A 21,228-nucleotide genomic window follows, 5' to 3' on the forward strand; every position below is an offset into this window, starting at 1 on the left:
TTGAAATTGGGTAGCTCAGAACGTATTTCTGAGTGGAAAAATCCCACAAAAAGAGAGCTTGTGGCAAGATGCCCAAAGTTTGGGGTTTTGACCCAAAGGAGTAGGCTTGGAACCCAAGGAGGTGAATTTAATATTCTAATTTAATGTTAATAGGTTGAGTAGGCAACACTTTAATGGACCAAGGGGTTCCCTATGTGACCCATGGACAACTATAAATATAAGCCAAAGGAGAGGCTAATCACAAGGGGAGAAGGACATTCATCTTGTGAAGAAAAGGAGGCTAAAGTGACCTAGTCACCTAGCCGCAAAACAGCCCTTGAGGAGCCGCAGGAAGCTAGGAGGGCCGAGTTTCTCTATGTTCTGGTTAGCTAAGGGATCTGCTCCCAAACTTCAAAGGGAGAAGTAGGCTGTGACCTAGCTGTAGCTGGTTGAGTCTTCTGAGGTAGAAAAGAGGACAAGTAAAGGTCAGTTTGGAGGCCGCAGTCTTGCTGGAATAGGCCGCACCTATAACAGGGCATCCAAGGTCTAAACATGGACTGTTTAGGGACTGATCGGAGGCCTGTAGCAGCATGCTGTGGATAGGAATGTGGGCTGCAGGCACAAGGGAGAGGTCTGAGCCCTAGTTGAGAGCTGAACTGTGGTGGAAGAAGCTGACCGAGGACAGATCATAGGAGGCCAAGGACTGTTGAGGTTAGGCCGAGCCTTACAGCAGGGCAGCCGAGGCCCAGAAAGGCTGGACAGAGGTCAGGAAGGAGGCTGAGGGCAGTCAAGAGGCTAGCTGAGGGGCTGAACAGAAGTTTCGTGAGCCGGTAGAAGAGGCCGCAGCCTGGTTAGGGCTGGCTGCAAGGCTGATCAAGGAGAATAAGGGCTGCTCTAAGTGTTAAATGGCTAACAGCAGGGGACAGCAAGAAGTCTATGGACTAAAGGGATAGGCCTAGGCTTAAGAAGCTGTCAGTGGAGCTGCCCGGTGGGCAGAGGTTGACTGTTAGCCTAAAGGAGTTGGCTGGGAAGTGTGAGGAGGGCAAGGAGTGCCCTGTGTATTGCAGCAGACAGCTGAAGAGTTTGGTGGCAAAAGACAGCGAGGATCAAGGGTAGATGAGGACTAAAAGGACTTAGCCTCAGCCCAGGTATTTTGTATTATATTTGGCATTTGTACAGGGATTGTAAAGGGCCATGATCCCTGGCACGGGAGCCCTATGGTTTCTTATTGAAGGACTAATAAGGAACGTGTTTTGGGCCATATATACTGTGTACTGTAATTAATCTCATTGCTGTTATATTCCACTGTGCAAAGTTGTTTTTGGTTGGGAAACTCTAGTGTGTTTATGTGCTTAACTAAGGCATAGACCAGACCTAGGGTGCATGGAAATTCCAACACAAAATACAATCCTCCAATGAAAGATGATAATACAAAAGTAAATATGCATCAAAACACCAACATCTTGGTTCCAAAGCCAAAATTCAACCTGTAATAATATTCATGCCATATGAGGGGTAACATGCACGACCTTTGATATACATACAATATCTGAGTAATAGTAGCTGTCAACTGTTACTCAATGGGCCTTGTACCAGTATTGCATGTCTGATACTTTGTGAAAGAATTTTCACTTAATGATAATATAAACAATGGTCATTGGTTAGATAGCTTGACTGTTGCTACCTCTAGAGCACATGGTAGCAGTATGTCTGATCTCTCACAGTTTCTGGTTTCATCACTCTTTGCTGTCACTGACAGGGATATGAATGGCTCGTAGGCTTATCTTAATTTGATACCATGTCTCCTTGAGCATGGTCCCATCCTTCCTCTTACTGGATTTCTTTTGCCTCAGGAATTCATATCTTATCTAGAATGGATTTCCTGGTGTTAACATCTATTTAACATATTGAAAGGATGATAGAATATGCTTCACAAAACTGTTGGAATAGGCTTTAAATCACAGTGCTATGATCTGAAGTTTTCATTTGGTAATCATAAAACCACCTTTCCCATGGATCCAAAAAGATGCGAATAAATAATGATGGTCCAAAGGAAGATTCCAAACCACTGCTGTTGAATCATGTTGTGCAAGAAACTGGCATTCGAACTAGAATTGGAACTTCCTGTTTTGGGGGCAGCAACTACATTCTTTGAGAAACGGCCACTGTATTCCTGTTTGCTATCCTGGTGTGGCATAGGAGGACTAATAGCAAGGAGGTAGTATCGACCTGCAAAGTGTGCATCTTGTGTCGTTATGCCCCAAAAAACCCCTTTCCTCTAGCCACCAAGCAAAATGCGCTCAAACCCCCGTTAAGTTCATGTGGTCGCTCTGATCCAGTGATAAGATAGAGGACCACTGGAATCAATGAGGACAATTTTATTTGGTTCTTGTTTATTTCTTCTAGAAGTTACTCCTATACGATTGTCACAGATATCCAATGTAATCCATGGCTTAAATAAAAGCAACAGAAAAGAGAAAAGAGAGCTGTTCTCATAAAGAATTGCTTATGGCTTACCTACACTTTTTTTCGAAAAACTGTTTATAAAATTACTTTCACACTGATAATGTTGATTTGTCATGTTAATTGATTTAACAGCTCAACTTTGCTCTGTAGCTTAGTTAAATATTGACTAAAACTTTACACCCAATGTGCTTTCCTCTTTCAACAGGAATGTGCAATTTTTTGGCTTAGAGTCCCAGCGGACAGTGAATAGAGCATTTGTTGTAGTTGTTGGCCTTGGTGGTGTTGGCAGTCATGCTGCCACAATGCTACTTCGATCAGGGGTAGGAAGGCTCCGACTTGTTGATTTTGATCAGGTTTGACACAGTCCATGAATTCCATTTGAACTTTGCTTATCTTTAGTTTGAGCTCTTTAAGAATTCTCATGTGTTATTCATTTGAAAGTCAAGTGTCTGCACTTCATAATTGGAAATATTTGCAAGAGATTTTTTTTCTCAACAGGTCAAAATTTTGACCCGCTTTAAATTTTAGAAACTTGATAAATTTTAATGTTTATCTGAAGGAGTTGGCAAGGCCTACGTGAAATATGAGCACTGACTCTAGCTTTTGAATGGCTGGTTGGTGGGTGGTGCTTCTTGATAACAATATTTACTATTTTTTGGAAAATATCTCATACACTGCAATTTACAATACAAATAAAGATACATGTACATCATTATTGTGACAACTTGGAGCCAAACAATTGTTAGACAAGACATCTTCGCCTACATCAGAAGGGAAGGCTAGCATATCCTAAAAATGGCAGTCCTAACAAATAACAGAATGGCCAAATATGATTTGAATATAAGTACTTCTGGTCAACAGCCCATGGTATATTGGTAAAGGTAGTGTTTATTGTTATGACCAATCAGGTTCAAACACCATTGGACATGCTCTCCTGTGTTCTGTCCAGTGGTCCTGGTCTTGCGGTAAAGGTAGAGTGCTTACTGTGGTGATGATACATGTTCTAACCACACTGGGCATGCTTCTGTTAACATGTGCTTGTGATGACGGGCAAGAAAATGAGGTTGGGCAGAAGTCTTGGGTCTTGATGTCGTGGATGCCACCCCTTGAACATGACAACTTAGCCAAAAGGTGATCTGAGTTCCATAATGTGCTAACCTTCTGTAAATGTGTAGTGTTTCCCCAATACCTACCAAAACAAAAACACACATCTTTTAAGATGAATGAGTGATGTATCTTGTGAAAATTTGCTTGACGACATTTTTTTCATAAGAAATAAATGCTCGTTAGGGGAATCACATCTTGTATAGGTCCACGTGCATGTGTCTCAGACACAACACCTTTCTAATGTTGAGGAACAAGAAAGAGAACATGAGATTTGGCAACAACCTAGGATTAAAACATTATGGCAATTGTACAGATTTAAAAAGCACACTTAACTTTATGACAAACCACAATAAGATAAAATAAGATAAGTCTATTAATGTCCAACAAATGACCAAAGTTATGTCAACAGGACACCATAGTACCTGAGTGACGATACAAAGTGGGAGTGCAATGACCAGTTCTAGGAAGGTAAGAATTAGTGCTTCCTTAAAAGATTGAAGCACGACTATCACATTGTAAAATATAAGAAATACGGTGCTCTATGTGAAAATTCGGCGATCCTGAATCCTACTGCAGTAACTGATAATATTTCTTCTATTTATACAATTACTTAAACAAATTATATGCAGTCTTCTGCAACAAACATCAAAATACATACACTGCAGTCTACACAAATAAAATTTTGCGGAAAGTAAATACAAAGAAAAATACTAGCACACATATAACCACAGTGACAATTATTTTTGGACAATTGTTCTCGGAAAAACCCAATGTGGGAAAACCGGTGCAACAAATGAGGGTCTCTTTTATTAATCTTCAACAATAATTTCGGTACGAGACAAAATAGAGGAAGAATAGTTGAGAGAATTTTACTGGTGATTTTCTCACACCCCACATTGTTTTTTGACTCCGAAGAGGACCTCTTGCCTCTTTCGCTGGCCTTTCTGCATCACCCTTTGCGCAGTGACAACGTAGGCCCTGAGTCAACCCTTCTGCGTCCCAGCTCCGCGTCTCTCCTTTGTGCTGCCTCCTCCAGATTTGTCCTGCATTCTTTGACTACGCTGATGCCCTCTCTCCCACTTGCAACTCACTCTTTGACTCGATTTTCTCTTGCCAAACTTCAGCGAGTGAGAAAATCGTTCTACTTGAGCAACTGAGTATCTGCTTTAGTGTATCCTCCATCTACCCATCGATTTCTTCTTATAATCTTCTGTTGGAGTACCAATGGCCAAGATTAAAACATAATCGATGGCTAAGATTAACTAGAAGTCAATCCATGCCTTCTTCTAGAAGATTCTCACCATGAATTAATTAATACGCTTTAATTAACCAGATTTCCTAATTTAGACTTAGGGAATCATTTTAAAAAGTTAATTATTTTAATTAAGTCGTCTCTATGTGGAATTTTCAGAAACGATTTCTGGGTTTTGGAGAATACATTTATTCTAGCCTCTCCACAAAATTTCGTGGCTAGAACACATCTGATGCTACAAAAATCAACACTCCCTCTTAGCGAGGAATGTGTTCTAGTTCTGCAACCCACTATAGCAACACCATGTCTCTACTTTTCCTCCTGTCATGCTGCTGATGTCTGGCTGCTCTGCCCATCACTACTGCGCAATTCTGATATGAGCTGCGTCTGTGCTAATGCTGACCTTGCTGAACTGCTGTCAACTATTGCCTCTACACTGCAACTCCCTCTCATCTGTTGCTGCTGCAACTGAGAATCCATCTGCTACTGAAATGGGTTCTCCACCATACCCATCTGTTCCCTGAAATGGATGAACTTAGCTCCCTCTAGAACTTTCATGAGTATGTCTGCCACCTAATCTCCTGTGTGGACATATTGCAGCTGGACTACCCCACGTTGAAAACAATCCCTGATGAAATGACATCTGATATCAATGTGCTTCAACCTATCAATAAATACTGGATTCTCAGAGAGTTTTATGCAACTCTGATTATCACAGTAAACACCGATCGCTTCCATTTTCTTCTTGAACAACCTCACCAACAATTTCCTAAGCCATATGGCTTAGCACGTAGCTGTGCTAGCCACTATATATTCTACTTCTGCTGAGCTCAGTGATATTGACTTCTTCTTGTTGCACCAAGAGATCATCCCTGATCCAACGCTGAAGCAGTACCCGGAGGTACTTTTCCTATCCATTGAACTACCTGCCCAATCTGCATCTGTGAATCCGCTCAACCTGACGTCATCTCCTCGAGTATATTTCAACCTGAGTCTGACTGTTCCATGCACATATTTGAGAATGTGCCTAGCTGCTACCCAATGTACCCTTTTCGGTTCCACCATGAACTGACTAAGGGTATTGACAACGAAACAAATGTCTGGCCTGGTGTTGACCAGATACATGAGTGACCCAATCAACTTTCTATACAAGGTGGGGTCGACTTCCCTGTCTCGAGGCATCTATCTTTTTCCAATTGATAATCATGGGTGTTGCCATGGGTCTGCAATCCTGCATTCTAAATCTCTTCATAATTCATGTAGCATATCTCTCTTCCCCAAGGAAGATTTCCCCATTCTTCTGCCATACTTCCAACCCCAAAAAATAGTGCATCAACCCCATATCCTTCATGTCGAATTCTGCTGCAAGGTTCCTTTTGCAGTCTTCTATGAGCCTCGATGATCTCGTAAAAAACAGATCATATACATATAAAACCAGAATGAGAGGCTCATTCTCCACCATTAGATAATAGAGATTGGGATCTGCATCACAAGTAATTGTCAATCCGAGTGTACCATGCCTTGGGTGCCTGCTTAAGCCCATACAGGGATTTCTTCAATTTGCATACATGAGTGCGCTTCTCATGGGTCTTGAAGTCTTCAGGTTGTTCTATGTACACCTCTTCTTCTATCACCGTGTTCAAGAATGCGGTCTTGATGTCCATTTGGTGAATTTCCCATCCCATCTGAAATTGAGTGGAAGTGGACCCCATAGAACCAAGAAGGAAGGAATGCATAATGTTATCTATGTCACAACAGTGGTCATTTTGCATGAGATTGTAGAAGCGGTTTGACCAGGTAGGGAGACATGACTACCAGGGTTTGGCAGAGAAAACAGGTTTCTCCATGATTTGTTACAAGATTGGTAGATGCACAGAGACAGGGGGAGTTTGTACGAGAAGCATAAGGTTCAGGGGGAGCATCAACACAGGATCCCATACAACGGGAATGCATATTGATGGGGGCAGTCTATAAGGAGGAGTTAGATCACAAGTCCGCATGATCAGGCAGTCTGTAAGGGGGAGTTAGATCACAGGTCCGCAGGATCAGATAGATTGTCAGGGGGAGTCACCCTTTGCCATTGATGTCAAAGGGGGAGACTCGAGAGGAACTTGGAGGAATCAAGGGAGAGAGAAAGAGATGCAGGATGCAACATACCTTGTCATGCTAGGTGTGTTGACATCAATGACAAAGGGGGAGATTGTTGAGTATGATGTCATTGATGTCAAAGGGAGCAGATGTAGGAGTAGGATATCGAGCAAGTACAAGATGCAATAGGTGCAGGATGTCGTCATTGATGTCTTCATTATACTGGCATCCATTATTGAGCAGATGTAGGAGATGTAGGGATGAAACCCTAGATTTAGGGTTTGGTCTTCTTGGATGATGGACATGCCTTGCTTTAACTAAAATTTTGAAGCAGCAGATCATCAAGGTTGCGTTGGAGACCCTTGCCATTAGATTCCACTCGTCGTATTGAATTCGGTGGTATGTGGAGCGTCCCGTGGGCTTTCCCAGTTTGAGAGAAACGCTCAGTGAAAGTCAAACCTCCAATTTGGGGTCCAAAACCCCAAGGGCAGTTGAGGCGGCAATGATGGATGATGTGGCTTCACAAGGTTAGCTGCTGATGTGGCAACAGTTGAATGATATCATTGGCATAAAAATAATATGAAGATATTACAAAGGTCTCAAAATAAAAAATTAAAAAATAATAATAATAAAAAAAGGGATAGAAGTAATTTTTGAAGGACAAATAAATATTTTTACAAAAGTAAAAGAAAAGATTGTGGGCCCAAAGGGAAATTAATTTAGAAGTTGAATTTCTTAAAATTCAAAATCCTTTTGTCAGTCATATTCGAAAGTGATCCATGAACTATATAAAGACATTATCTTCCTCTTCAAATGTATGAAATGATTTAAGGGATTTCGTTAGATTAAAAAAAAAAATTGCTGTGTATCAAACACTCAAGATCGAGCCCTGAAGTGTGTACTTACTGAGCATTGCAACCTAATGAATTCCTATGTAAACCAGCTGCCAAAACAAAGTGTTTTGGAAACTTTGAAGTCTGAAGCAAGTTGAATACAATCACTAGACTGTTTGTATATCTGAAGTGTTGAATGAGACATACGTTGCAGAAGCAATGAGTTTCTTGATATAATAATAACCATGGTCAGGACTCTTATGGCTACATGACTTGACAAACAATCTTGACCTTGACAGTTACTTGTATGATGCCTAACAGTGAGCAACAGTTGCAATACCTTGCTGTTAAATTGGCAACTAGGGCCAAACTCCATGTGGGTCGGCTTATTTATGGCAGCTGATATTTTTATTGGATCCCTCTCGTCGAGAGGTGTAGGATTGATCCAAAGATCATCCGATTCCGATAAGTATTCATGGAGATATGAATTTATTTTGTTTATGTAATTATTATCAAGCCGACCAGCTCTTATGTAGGCTCTAGAAGCCCATCCGACGTGTCTATTCATCATCCTCATTTTAATATAAATATAAGAGGATTTGATGTCATTTAGATACACTCTTTAGGTGATCTCCTCTCCACGTCTGGGTTTTTGGAGAAGGAGAAAACGCTAAGAGTATTTGCTATGATGCCCTAATTGCAGTAGCATTATGATTTAAATCCAAACACAACTATGGAAAAAACCCTAAAAGCTGTCACTAAATACACAACAACAAGGCTCAATGCAAGAAGAATCCTACGCATCAGGCAGTGAGTAATCTGGGTAGCCGTAGCATTATAGTGAAACGCAATTATTATATTGTGGTGAACATAGTGGCATCATGGTGAACGCAGGTGATACGCAGTCATGGTGAACGCAAGGCATTGGCATTGTGGTGAACGCAGCGGCATTATATGCTGTTATGAACACACAGGCAGACATACGCTGGGAAGTCAACGCTGGGCAGTCAGGTGGATACGCAGCAAATCATATAAATTCTATACGCTGTCTGGTGATACGGTGGACATACTACTCTATACGCTGGATGGTTCATATAAGCAGTTCATGCGGGATGTGGTATGATGATCAGACCATACAGGCTATACAACGCATTACCTTATACGCTGGAAACCCTATGCTCTACATGCAGTCATGGCGTATATATATATATATATATATATATATATATATATATATATATAACACGCACAACAATCTCAATGCAGTTATGAAGGAATACGTTCATAAATATATACGCAGTCATATGAAGCCAAGTTCAATGCAGTTATGAAGGAATATGTTCATAAATATATACGCAGTCATATGAAGCCGAGTTCAACGCAGTTATGAAGGAATACGTTCATATATATACATAGCCATATGAAGCCATGTGAATATGGAACCACGTTCATCTATATAGTATAAGGAACTCAACATAATGAACGTAATCAAGGCAACTATGTAAGGAACACGCAGTAAGGAACATGTTGTAGTGAACACAGGACATAAAGGGTCTATACACACTGGTTCAAGGAGAAACCCTATACGTTGTCATAGAAAACTATTAACACATGGAGATCTGTTAACGCAGAAAGAAGGACAGTTTAAGAAATTTGCTGAATAGGATCTATAGCCTAGCTACTTAGCTAGGCTGCAAGCCATAGCAAGCAGCTAAGGCTGATATCAAAAGAAGCAAATTGTTGTAGCATGATGAAGCAATGAGAAGGCAGAGGAAGCAACATGATGGGCAACACTATGAGATCATGTGCATGGCAGGACAATGATACATTAGCAGGGGCAGTAGCATGATGATGATTCACCTTAGTTTGAACAGCATTATGATGAATAAGATCATGGACATGGGCAGCATGATAATCATAGCATGATGCAGTATGAAATGGTGCAGCTTGAGAACCTGATGTAGGATGATGATAGGTGAAGGAGTCACCTTGGAGGATCAGTTGAAGCAGAATGTCTTCAACTGATCTCATCATTATAGAAGATGATCTATTCTCAGATCTAGACAAGTCAAAGTGTTGACTTCTGTTGTAAATGTACTCTCTCTCTCTTTCTCTGCTGAAATTTGAAGATAAAAGAAGAATTGATCAAGGGTTTCCCCACACATTGTGGGGTTTGTCCCTGGCTCGCGCCACATCTTGTGTCCTCTTGTCTTGGCTTGTCTTCTGCGATTTTATATTTATGTTCTATCTGCAGTTTATTGTAATGTTGATGTGATTGCTAACTGTGAAAATTTAAATAAATTGCTCTAGCATAGAACATACCTAAACTTAACACTTGCACAACATCACTCACTGTTTGACATCACTCCAAGACATAATATTTGTGTACAATCCTTAGGAAAAGGAGAAAATAAGACGCATAACAGTTTGGATATATGATTATCGCACATGCTGATAATGAGTCTTTCTGACTGACATCTGATGTATACAACCTGTATGTAGCATTGATCAGTGATTTGCTCATGTGGATAATACTGATATTTGAAGAAACATGTATAACAATGATTTTTGCACCTATGACACAAATTGTTGATTTTGGGTAGCATCGGATGTGCTCTAGCCATGAAATTTGGTGGAGAGGCTAAGGCACGTGAGATCTCCAAGACCCATAAATCATTTGGAGAAATTCCACCTGGATGAAGAGATATTAAAATAATTAATATTTTTAATGGGTTCCTAAGTCTAAACTTAGGAAAATAAAAATATTAATGTGTATTAATATAAAATGGGTGAAAAAGTTCTAAGTGATGAGGATCAAGCTGGTTCTAATCTTAGTCGTTGATTAGGGACTTAATCTCGGCAGTTGAATCGTCAACAAGAAAAGTATAAGAGGAGGCTTGAGGATCAGTTGGAAACACACCAAGAGAGATCAAGAATTCGATTTTCTGGGGCTGGGTTTGTTGAGGAAATCGAGTTAGAGATCATTGCAGTGAGGGGCAGTTCAGCAAGGGATTTTGATCCAAGGCTGAAGAACACATAACACAGAGGCAGTGAAGTGCCGGAAGAGGCAGTTCAGGCCCAAGAAGCGCTGACGCAGAGGCCTGAGGAGCTAGCGCAGAGGATGCAGGGGGCCGTAGAGGCTAACGCAGAAGCTGTAGACGTTGATGTAGAGGTTTTCAGAGGCAACGTTGGGAGATTCCGTGGGACAGACTGGGAGCTGAACAACAGATCCTGAGCCGGGAGAGGGTGACGCCGTTCCAGAACAGTGCTTGGAGCAGCTTTTGCTGTCCAGCACAAGGAACAATCAGAGTCATTGTGGGGTTGATCATCCGGTCGCTGATTTGCCGAAATATCTGTCTCCGAAGAGATGTACTAGTGCCAAGGATATTCTCTGAAGGGTGAGCCAGTTCTGGCACCCTAGTTGTATTCGGACCCCTGCTTAATAATACAAACCCTCATATATGCTGCACCGGTTTTCTCGCATTGGGTTTTTCTGGGGACGATTGTCCGAAAATAACGGTGTCCCTTGTGTTATTGTCTCTGTTTACTTTAGTTCATGATCTGTATATCTGTGAAGGCTGCATTTGTGTTTACTTCGATGTTTATGCAATTAAATAACTTGTTAATGTAAAGAACACGTAGGAGATAGTAAACCAGAAATTGTAGCAGGGGTTTCTGATGTGTTAGATTCAGAAATTTTCACACAAATGATCTTGCTGATTTGGTTGTGATAAGAAGTGATGCTGCATATAACCTTGACCTGTGTATACTGTGACTCTTGATAATATTTAACAACAACCTTTGTAAGTGACAGTGCTGAGATGATATGACCTTATTGACAGACAGGCTGTTACCTTGGACAGTGAAATTGATTTTGCATAATTTAATTAATGGAGCAGATATACTGGAGCATTTTGCCTTATGACAGGATTTATGAAACCTTGATGATAGTATGCCTTCTTGAACAAAGTACTGTGAGGACCAATGCTTGAGTTAGTTTGAGAATCTGATGAAATGATGCAAAACTTGTAGTGGCAGTCTTGTCTGAGTCTGCAACAATCATTTGCAACTAATGTTTGACCTTGTATAGTGATGTCAGTAATATTTGGACTAAAATTCCTTAGTACTTGAGATTGTGACAGAAACCATAGTACTTGAGGCAATGATGCTTAGTAATCTTGATTGACCTAGCAATTGCAACGTTGGCAATAGTGGAAGAAGTGGCAGTAGGTTTGGAAGGGTACATGTGACAATAGCAGTAGCAGTAATCAGTGACAGAAGTATGAAGTAATATTGCAGAAGTAGATAGTGGAGGCAGTGGTGAATGGTAGCAGCAGGAGTGGTGGTAAAGCAACAGTTGCATAAGTATGCAACAATAATCAGTGAGGGCAGGAGCAGAGCCTGTATCAGCGGCAGAGATAGTAGAAGTGAAACAATAAAACAGTAGGAACAGATGTGTGAACAGCAACAGATGGATTGGCAGTGGATCAGTTACAACAAGCAGTAGGAGCCGTAGCAGCAGTTGATTGTCTTATTGTATATGGGCCATTTTCCCTGGCAAGGGAGCCCAACCTTCAGGGATCTTTGCTTCCTTCCAGCTTGCTGGAAAAACCTTAGGGAGTCTTGCACTTCCTTCCAGGCCTACCTGTTAAATTGTTGTATGTACATTCATACATAACAAAGCTTTGATTAAAGCCAAATATATGTGCATTGTCTACTTGATGTGGTGATTGTTTATGTTTAGATTTTCTGCTCTGAATATTTGAAGATTAACTAACCAATTGAAAAGTAATACGAAATATTGATTCACTTCCCTTTCAGTGTTTCCAACAATTGGTATCAGAAGAGGTCCTTCTGTGGAAGCTTAACAGCTTGAAGGCAGATCCATAACATTTACTTTTTATTGACAAGATGGCTGAGGATTCTGAAGATGTAAAAATCCTCAAAGAGAAGGTTCAAATACTAACACGTGACTAGGAGAGGTCCAGAACCTTGTATAGCGTTCTTCATAACGAACATGAAGAATTGAAGGCTGAAAAGAAGAAGATTGAGGAAAGTACTCATTTTACTGCTGCTTACAATATCTGGCTTCGAGCTTAAATTGATAAGTTACAATCGTTTGAAAAGGACAAGGAACTTAATGAAGCTAAGAAGGAAGTGGAGCATCTCAAAAACAAACTGCTAGAGGCAAACGATAGGGAAAAAACTTTGACAAGCCAGCTCAAAGAAAAAGAAAAAGAAAAGAAAAACAAATAGTCGAATACATGGGTATATATAGTAGTTCAAACCTCCTCTATTTAGGTTGACATGAAGAATAGGGCAGGCCGACTTGGTGGTGGAGAATTGCATGACTATTTTACATAAAATAATTTTATTTTTTTGACAGAATGAGCCCAAGAAGGGTCTCTTACATGATGACTTAGATTTTGACTCAAGACACAAACCTTAGAGCACTCAATGGGTGCTTTTGACCTAGAAATAAAATAAACAAAGCATGAATTTCATGCTTAAATAATTTTTCTTTTGCAATATATTTCCATTTTCATCATGACTCAAGTACAATTATGAACACTGATACTAGTTACATTTCTCAACACTAATTGAGTACCAAGACAAGAAAATAATTTTGTCCAACAATTTTCAGTGAAAATGGGATCTTTGTCACTTACAATAATCTTTGGGTTTCCATTTAGCTTTTGAATTGTTTCCATAAATGCAATAGCAACTGTACTGGCTTTGAAAGGATGAGTTAGTGCACAAAAGTGTGTATACTTGGTAAGTCTATCGACTACCACCATGATGACATTATTTCCTTCAAATTTGGGTAAACCTGTGAAAAATTCCATAGAGACCTCCCAACGCTGACTTGGAATGGCTAAAGGTTGTAACAGACCCGGTGTCTTAATTGCTCAACTTTATTTTGGTGGAAAACCAAACATTCTGCCACAAACTTCTGAATATAGGATTTAAGGCCATCCCAAAAAATTCTTTCTTGACCCTATGGTAAGTTTTTAAAAATCGTGAGTGCCCTCCTAAAGGAGAGGTGTGCAATTCCAAGAGAATTTCTTGTTTGAGTTGGGAGTTCTTACATAGATATAAGCTATCTTTGTACCATCATGAATCATTTTTCTAGATAGATGTATAAGATGTACGGTGATGTTCCTGCAACTTTTGAATGAGTGTCCACACCTCTTCTCATTATTCCATTCCTCCCTTGCTTCAGTTATCCAATTAGGTTGGATAATAGAAATGGCATAGAGAAATGCTTCCACATCCTCATCCCTTCTTGAGAGTGCATCTGCAACAACATTTTGTTTCCCTTTTTGTAGTTGATTTCAAAGTCATGACTCATAACCCAACATCTTTGCGACCCATTTTTGCTGCTCTTCTAAAGATAATCTTTGTTCCAAGAAGTATTTAAGACTATCATGATCTGTTTTCATGTTGAAGTGTCTTCCCATTAGGTAAGGACACCATTTCTTTAGTGCATGTAAGATTGCCAACATTTCCTTCTCATAAATAGCTTTCTGTAAATACTTTCCTTGATTGAACGACTTTCAAAAGTAATTGGTCTTCCTTCTTGCATTAAAACAACACCAATCCCATTTCTTGAGTCATCACATTCCATAATAAAGGCTTTTATAGGGTCTGGTGTAGCCAATATCGGAGCTTGACACATTGCCTCTTTAAGATGTTCAAAGGCCTTAGTTGCTTTTGGAGTCCAAGAAAATGCATCTTTCTTTAGTAATGTTGTTAAGATACCCTGTCAACCTGAGAAATCCTCAGAGACGCCTTATGTTTGTGGGGCTTTTCCATTCCTTGATGGCTTTAATTGTGTTAGGGTCTGCCTTAACACCCTCATGGTATACAATATGACCCAAATATTCCACTTCCTGTACCCCAAAGGAACATTCAGAGAGTTTTGCATACAATTGTTTCTCCTCCAACAGTTTGAGCACCTTGTCAATTATGTTGAACATGGTCCTTCCAAGACTTGCTATAAATTAGTATATCATAAAAAAATACTAACGCAAATTTTCTAAGGAAGGGTTTGAAAATGGAATTCATCAAACCTTGAAATGTGGAAGGTGCATTAGTAAGGCAAAAAGGCATGACCAAAAATTCATAATTGTTTCTCCTCCAACAGTTTGCATACAATTGTTTCTCCTCCAACAGTTTGAGCACCTTGTCAATTATGTTGAACATGGTCCTTCCAAGACTTGCTATAAATTAGTATATCATAAAAAAATACTAACGCAAATTTTCTAAGGAAGGGTTTGAAAATGGAATTCATCAAACCTTGAAATGTGGAAGGTGCATTAGTAAGGCAAAAAGGCATGACCAAAAATTCATAATGACCTTCATGAGTTCTAAATGTTGTTTTCAAAATGTCTTCTCTTTTCATTCTAAGTCGATGATATGCTAAAGGAAGGTCCAACTTGGTGAAGTAAATTGCTCCATGTAGTTCATCCAACAATTCATCAATGATAGGAATGAATAACTTATCTTTAATAGTGAGCTTGTTTGTCATGTCCCCATTTTTATTCATCTTCATATTACAGCCAGGGTGGATTTCTAGGGTAGGAGATGGCCAGGTCAGTGGAGCAGGTTTATGTCATTCGGGGTCCCGATGGAGTTTTGAGGAGTTTTTATGGGATTTGATGGCATTCACTTGGCATATTCCATCATTTGCATAGTTTGCCTTTCGTTCCGTCGCATTCTGACAACTTTCAGAAATCAACTTTATTATTGGGCATAACTTAATTAATTATGCCCGAGGTGGCATTCCAGGGAGATTAATTGACAAAACACCTCAGTGTAATAGCTCGTTGGAATCGGAACGAGAAGATCTATAGGATGGGATGCTGAGAAGAGACTTCTAGTAGTCGAAGAAAGTATGGTGGGCGATTTTCCATTTTCCTTAGTTAAAATTGACTTTAATTAGTCATTGAATTAAGGAAAAATAATTAATTGGAGAAAAAGGGCCAAAAGTGACTTAAGTGAAATAAAATAAAATTAAAGGTCACTTAAGATAAAGTCAATGGAGGAGCTTCTAGAATAATAATAAAATAATAAAATAAGATGCTTCTAGAGGCTTGGAGATCTATCCATCAAATCTATAAAAGGGGAGGAGGAGATCATTTGGAGACATCTTGGATTTGAGTATTGTTTTGTGGAGAGGTTTGAGAACGTGGTTCTCTACTTCAGTAGTAGCCCCAGGACGGAAACCCTCGGGTGATTCAGTGAGAGTGGGCGAGCACCCATCTCTTCCCTTGGTGGATCCATTCAGGGTTCACAAGTTGCAGTGATTTGATTTTCAGTTTGTTTTGGGAGGTCCATTGTGGCATTATTGTAGATTTGTCGAGGCCAACTATCTCAACAATATGGGTTGTATTGGCATGTAAACCCAGTTCTTCTAATATAGTAAAGCTGAGAATTTCTTGTTCATTGTGCTATGAGATTGCAGTGCTTTATTTGCTTATTTTTACATGGAAATCTTTTGTTAATTGTATAATAAATTTTATGTGAAGAGCTTGTTACAATTTTTTCTCATTTGGGACATTACATTGTTGAGCTCTCTATAATTCAGATACATACGCCATGATCCATCCTTGTGCACCAATACTACCGGAGAAGAAAAATAACTTTGGCTAGGTTGAATTATAAAGACCTCTAGCTTAAGTTGTACGATATGGGGAAACGGGTGCGAGTTTCTAAAATGGGCACGGGTACGAAATGTGACCCCACAAATCTTGGAAATGGGGAAACACGATATATATATATATATATATATGTTAGGACATTTAAGAAATGTTATGTGCAATCATAAAAGATACATGATACATTATAATTTATTACATTTAAAGTTTAAACATTATCATTAAATTGTCCAATGGCAATGCATAAACTATAAGTCCCTAAATTTACATCACATTTACTCATGAATGATCACATAACGAAAATAGCAATATCAGAATATCTAAAATCAACCTTTATTATATCCAAATTTAGAAATCAACCTTTATTATATATATGAAGTTGCAAGTACAATAAGGACTATGAGGCTGCAAGTACTATAAAGACCAAACACTAATCCTCATCATCATGTTGAGAAATCTAGGGCATTAGCATTAGGGGATTTCTCTTCCATTCGTGACCGCTTTTTACTTCTTTAGATTAGGATCTTCTTTACGTTAGATTATTAGTGTTCTTCTTCATCAAACGGTAACCAATGCATGAACATAAATACGTAAGAGACACATCATGTAGGCTATAAGCCAGGGCCAAAACTTCTCACTCTTTGAGAGGAAAATCCACACAAATTCTTCTTATAGAGATTCTAATTGACGAATGCCACGACCAAGACACGTAATCTATTAACGACTCCAAAACCCAGACACAAGTCCTCAACCTTCTTATCATTACAACGATCTTTATCACTGCAAGATCTTTATCACTTCCTTGATACCGAGATCTTCATTACAACTTAGATACCGAGAGCTTCACCACTTCCTTCTCCACTGAATGTCATCAACAAAATGTAGATACAACGAGCTGTATCTATATATATGTTAGGACATTTAAGAAATGTTATCTGCAATCATAAAACATGCATGATACATTATAATTTATTACATTTAAATTTTAAAGATTATGATTAAATTGTTCAATGCCAATGCATAAACTATAAGTCTCTAAATTTACATCACATTTACTCATGAATGATCATATAATTAAAATAGCAATATCAGAATATCCAAAATCAACCTTTATTATATATATATATGAAGCTGCAAGTACAATAAAGACTATGAGGTTGCAAGTACTATAAAGACAAAAGACTAATCCTCATCATCATGTTGAGAAATCTAGGGCATTAGCATTAGGGGATTTCTCTTCCATTAGTGACTGCTTGTGAATGCTTTTTACTTCTTTAGATTAGGATCTTCTTTACGTTAGATTATTAGTGTTCTTCTTCATCAAACAGTAACCAATGCATGAACATAAATACACAAGAGACACATCATGTAGGCTATAAGCTAGGGCCAAAACCTCTCACTCTTTGAGAGGAAAACCCACACAAATTCTTCTTATAGAGATTCCAATTGACGAATGCCAAGACCAACACCCTTAACCTATTAGCCACTCCAAGACCCAGACACAAGTCCTCAACCTTCTTATCATTACTGAGATATTTATCACTGCAAGATCTACATCATTGCCTTAATACTGATATTTTCATTACAATGTAGACACCGAGGGCTTCACCAGTTCCTTTTCCATCGAATTTCATCAACAAACTGTAGATACAACGAGCTGTCATGTTGTCAATGAGACCTTACTGTCTTCTGATGGTATATCGAGATAGAGATATTCTTCACTGCAAGATAGGAAGAGTCCTTTAATGAGACAGTCTATTCCGTTCGAACTATTGAGCAAGGAAATCCGAACTTGATACTATGTTTATCCATCCAAAACACAGAGGGATCTGTATTCCTGTTCACTTTGATTATACCCAACCTATTCACTGTGCTCATTCAAATCTGATCCAAACTCTTCTTTGCCTTCTCCATCGAGAAGGGATATGCTAAGTCTGCTATAGAGATCCGAAATGTTCCTTGTGATACCCATCCAAAACTTCATAGAGAAGGAAATTTTGAACTGTGTTGACCTTTGAAAGTTTCAGAGATAACCAAGTTGTTGACTATGCTTCTGCAAAGATCATAGCCATGTATTTATAATAGTTTGTCCATAAATAAGTCGACTTGTATACATGAAGAGATGTGTCTTTTATTTGTGAGCCAACTTGTGTTCTTTCATACAGTTTGGAGGCCGACTTCAAGAGAAGACTGTGCTTGTCTTTTGGAGGGTTGTTAAACACTTTAACATACTTCATAGATATATTGACTCATGCTCAAGAAGAGCTCTTCATAAATGACATTGACTCTTTGACTTAATGATAAATCCTAAAGCTCCCAATGGGAGCCACTAACAAATAAAATCTCTTGCTCATGAAACCCATGAAGCAAGGCATACAAAAATAATTTTATTTCTTTCATTTCATCATTTACAAAGATGATAAATACATGCCATTATAAAGACCGAACCTAGTTACACTTTTCAACACATCATAATCCTCATAAAAAATAGAAGCAAAAGCATGCTCAACAATGGTTGTGTTGATTTCTGGTAGCATCGAATGTGCTCTAAGTCTCAAAATTTGCAGGGAGGCTTAGACACATGCATTCTCCAATACCCAAAGATCGTTTTGGGAAATTCCACACGAAGACAATTTTATTAAAATAATTAATTATTTTTAATGGGACCTATTGTCGCACAGAGTGTCTAGGCACTGCGACAACGACCTAGATCGGGGGCTATCACCCTGATCCCCAATCTATCCGTTTAAGCTGTCTTCCTACAACAGGCTAAGGGGGGTAGACCCTACAAAAATGGAATGAAGGAGAACTAGTGGGAAACCAGCCAGTTCGGGAGACACAATGAAGCAACCAAGTACTTGATTTAGATTTAGCAAGATTTACAGGATTTGATTAGATTTTAAGCAATTGATGCTAGTGCCTTATGGAGTCAACTATCTTGCTAGGAAATTTAAGACCAAGTAATTGATTTGCAACTGCTGCTTGTATGAATGACTATCTTATATGAAGTGCAGATCCTAAAGCTAATATGAGATGCAAGAATCTTGGTTAATTTTAGTTAAATGCCTATCTAAGTTTTTACCCTTCGATCCTTTCTATATTGAGCCTGATTTCATAGTAATTGGCAGAAAGAGGATAAGGTCAAGCACACTAAGGTGTGATTAACAATACCTCTCTTGAAAATCTAACATACCCGGTGCCTCCGGCACTGTAGAGAGCTGTGGCTCTGATGACTGCAAGGTCACCGTTTTAAGTACTATTAAAAGCAGGCTTCTCAAGCAAAGATAGATGGATACCTATCTCTCTATCGACCAAGCTTATGCTTGGAAGTAAATTTTAGTTATGCGGAACTAACTTAATATGCAAACACACGAGATGATTAGAAGATGAGACGAAGTTAGATTCAAGGATTAAAAGTGGTTATGCTATGATCTGATTCAGAGTTATATATCAAAGCCCTTAATTGTCAAAATGAATGTTCACATCACCAGACAAAGATTGAAAGATAAACTTCTTAACAATATCATAATTAGACCACAAGCTTACTTCAAATCTTCTAGATCCTTTCAAATGCAATTATAGCTCAAAGAGAACAAAAACGTCTTCACAAATTAATATCAGATGCTCAAAAAATACTTAGTTTATTAAATAAAAGATATGCATTTTATCACAATTCCATAACAGAGTACTTAATTTTCAGAAATTAGTTTTTAGGACAGCAGTAAGAAAAACTTTATGACAACAGCAATATAACAATGAAAACTGTAAGTTATCAATGATATCTTTATGCAAAAAATTCACCGAATTTTTTCCAAACTTGCTCACATGAATTATCAAAAAAATTTCAGCCTGTTATGATGTGATTTCCAGAATTATATAAGATTTGATATACTTATTACAGCCAACAATTAAAACATGAAATAAGCTTAATGATTCAGAGTTATATATCAAAGCCCTTAATTGTCAAAATGAATGTTCACTTCACTAGACAAAGATTGAAAGATAAACTTCTTAGCAATATCATAATTAGACCATAAGCTTACTTCAAATATTCTAGCTCCTTTCAAATGCAATTATAGCTCAAAGGAACAAAAGCGTCTTCACACATTAATATCAGATGCTCAAAAAATACTCAGTTTATGAAACAAAAGATATGCATTTTATCACATTACCATGACAGAGTACTTAATTTTCAGAAATTAGTTTTTAGGACAGTAGTAAGAAAAACTTTATGACAACAACATTATAACAATGAAAACGATAAGCTATCAATGATATTTTTATGCCAAAAATTTACCGAAATTTTTCCAAACTTGCTTACATGAATTATAAAAAAAAATTCAGCGTGTTATGATGTGATTTCCAGAATTATATAAGATCTGATATACTTATTACAGCCAACAATTAAAACATGAAATAAGCTTAATGATGAATGCCCAACTCAAGAAATTAATTCCTTAATGTATTAGACAATTTAGGAGTTGATTTTAGGCCAACCCACATGAAATTTTGCTACTGTTATATTTCAGACTTCAAAAAAAAAATTATTTAAAAATAACAGTTATCCAAAATGTAGATTTAGGCCAAATTCTTGATACACATCAAACATAAATGACTTATTAATGTAATTAGCAAATTTTTTAGTCAATTTCAAACCACTTAGATGTGTTTTTCACCACTATTAGAAGGTATATGACTGCTGTAGCAAACAGTGAGGAAAAAGATGGTTTAGAGATCAAACCCTTAGGCCCTAGGCCTTGAAGATCACTTGCCCAAGTTGCCAAAAAAAATTTCAATGCCCGAAACACAAATTTTTACCAAATTTTCTGCAAAAACCACCAAT

General features: G+C 38.4%; 1 protein-coding gene across 1 annotated transcript in view; it reads left to right on the top strand.

Moving 5' to 3' along the window:
* Window positions 1-21,228, top strand: part of LOC149250731 (NAD(P)-binding Rossmann-fold superfamily protein) — a 326,674-nt gene that overhangs the window by 40,321 nt on the left and 265,125 nt on the right. The window contains exon 4 of the mRNA XM_089453731.1: window positions 2,651-2,798. Coding sequence (XP_089309857.1) covers window positions 2,651-2,798 — 148 coding nt within the window. The remainder of the gene's footprint in view (window positions 1-2,650; window positions 2,799-21,228) is intronic.

This window comes from Pinus tabuliformis, chromosome 7 (genome assembly GCF_031772625.1).
Source record: "Pinus tabuliformis cultivar Carrire ecotype Pingquan chromosome 7, CPIR1, whole genome shotgun sequence".
NCBI lineage: Eukaryota > Viridiplantae > Streptophyta > Pinopsida > Pinales > Pinaceae > Pinus > Pinus tabuliformis.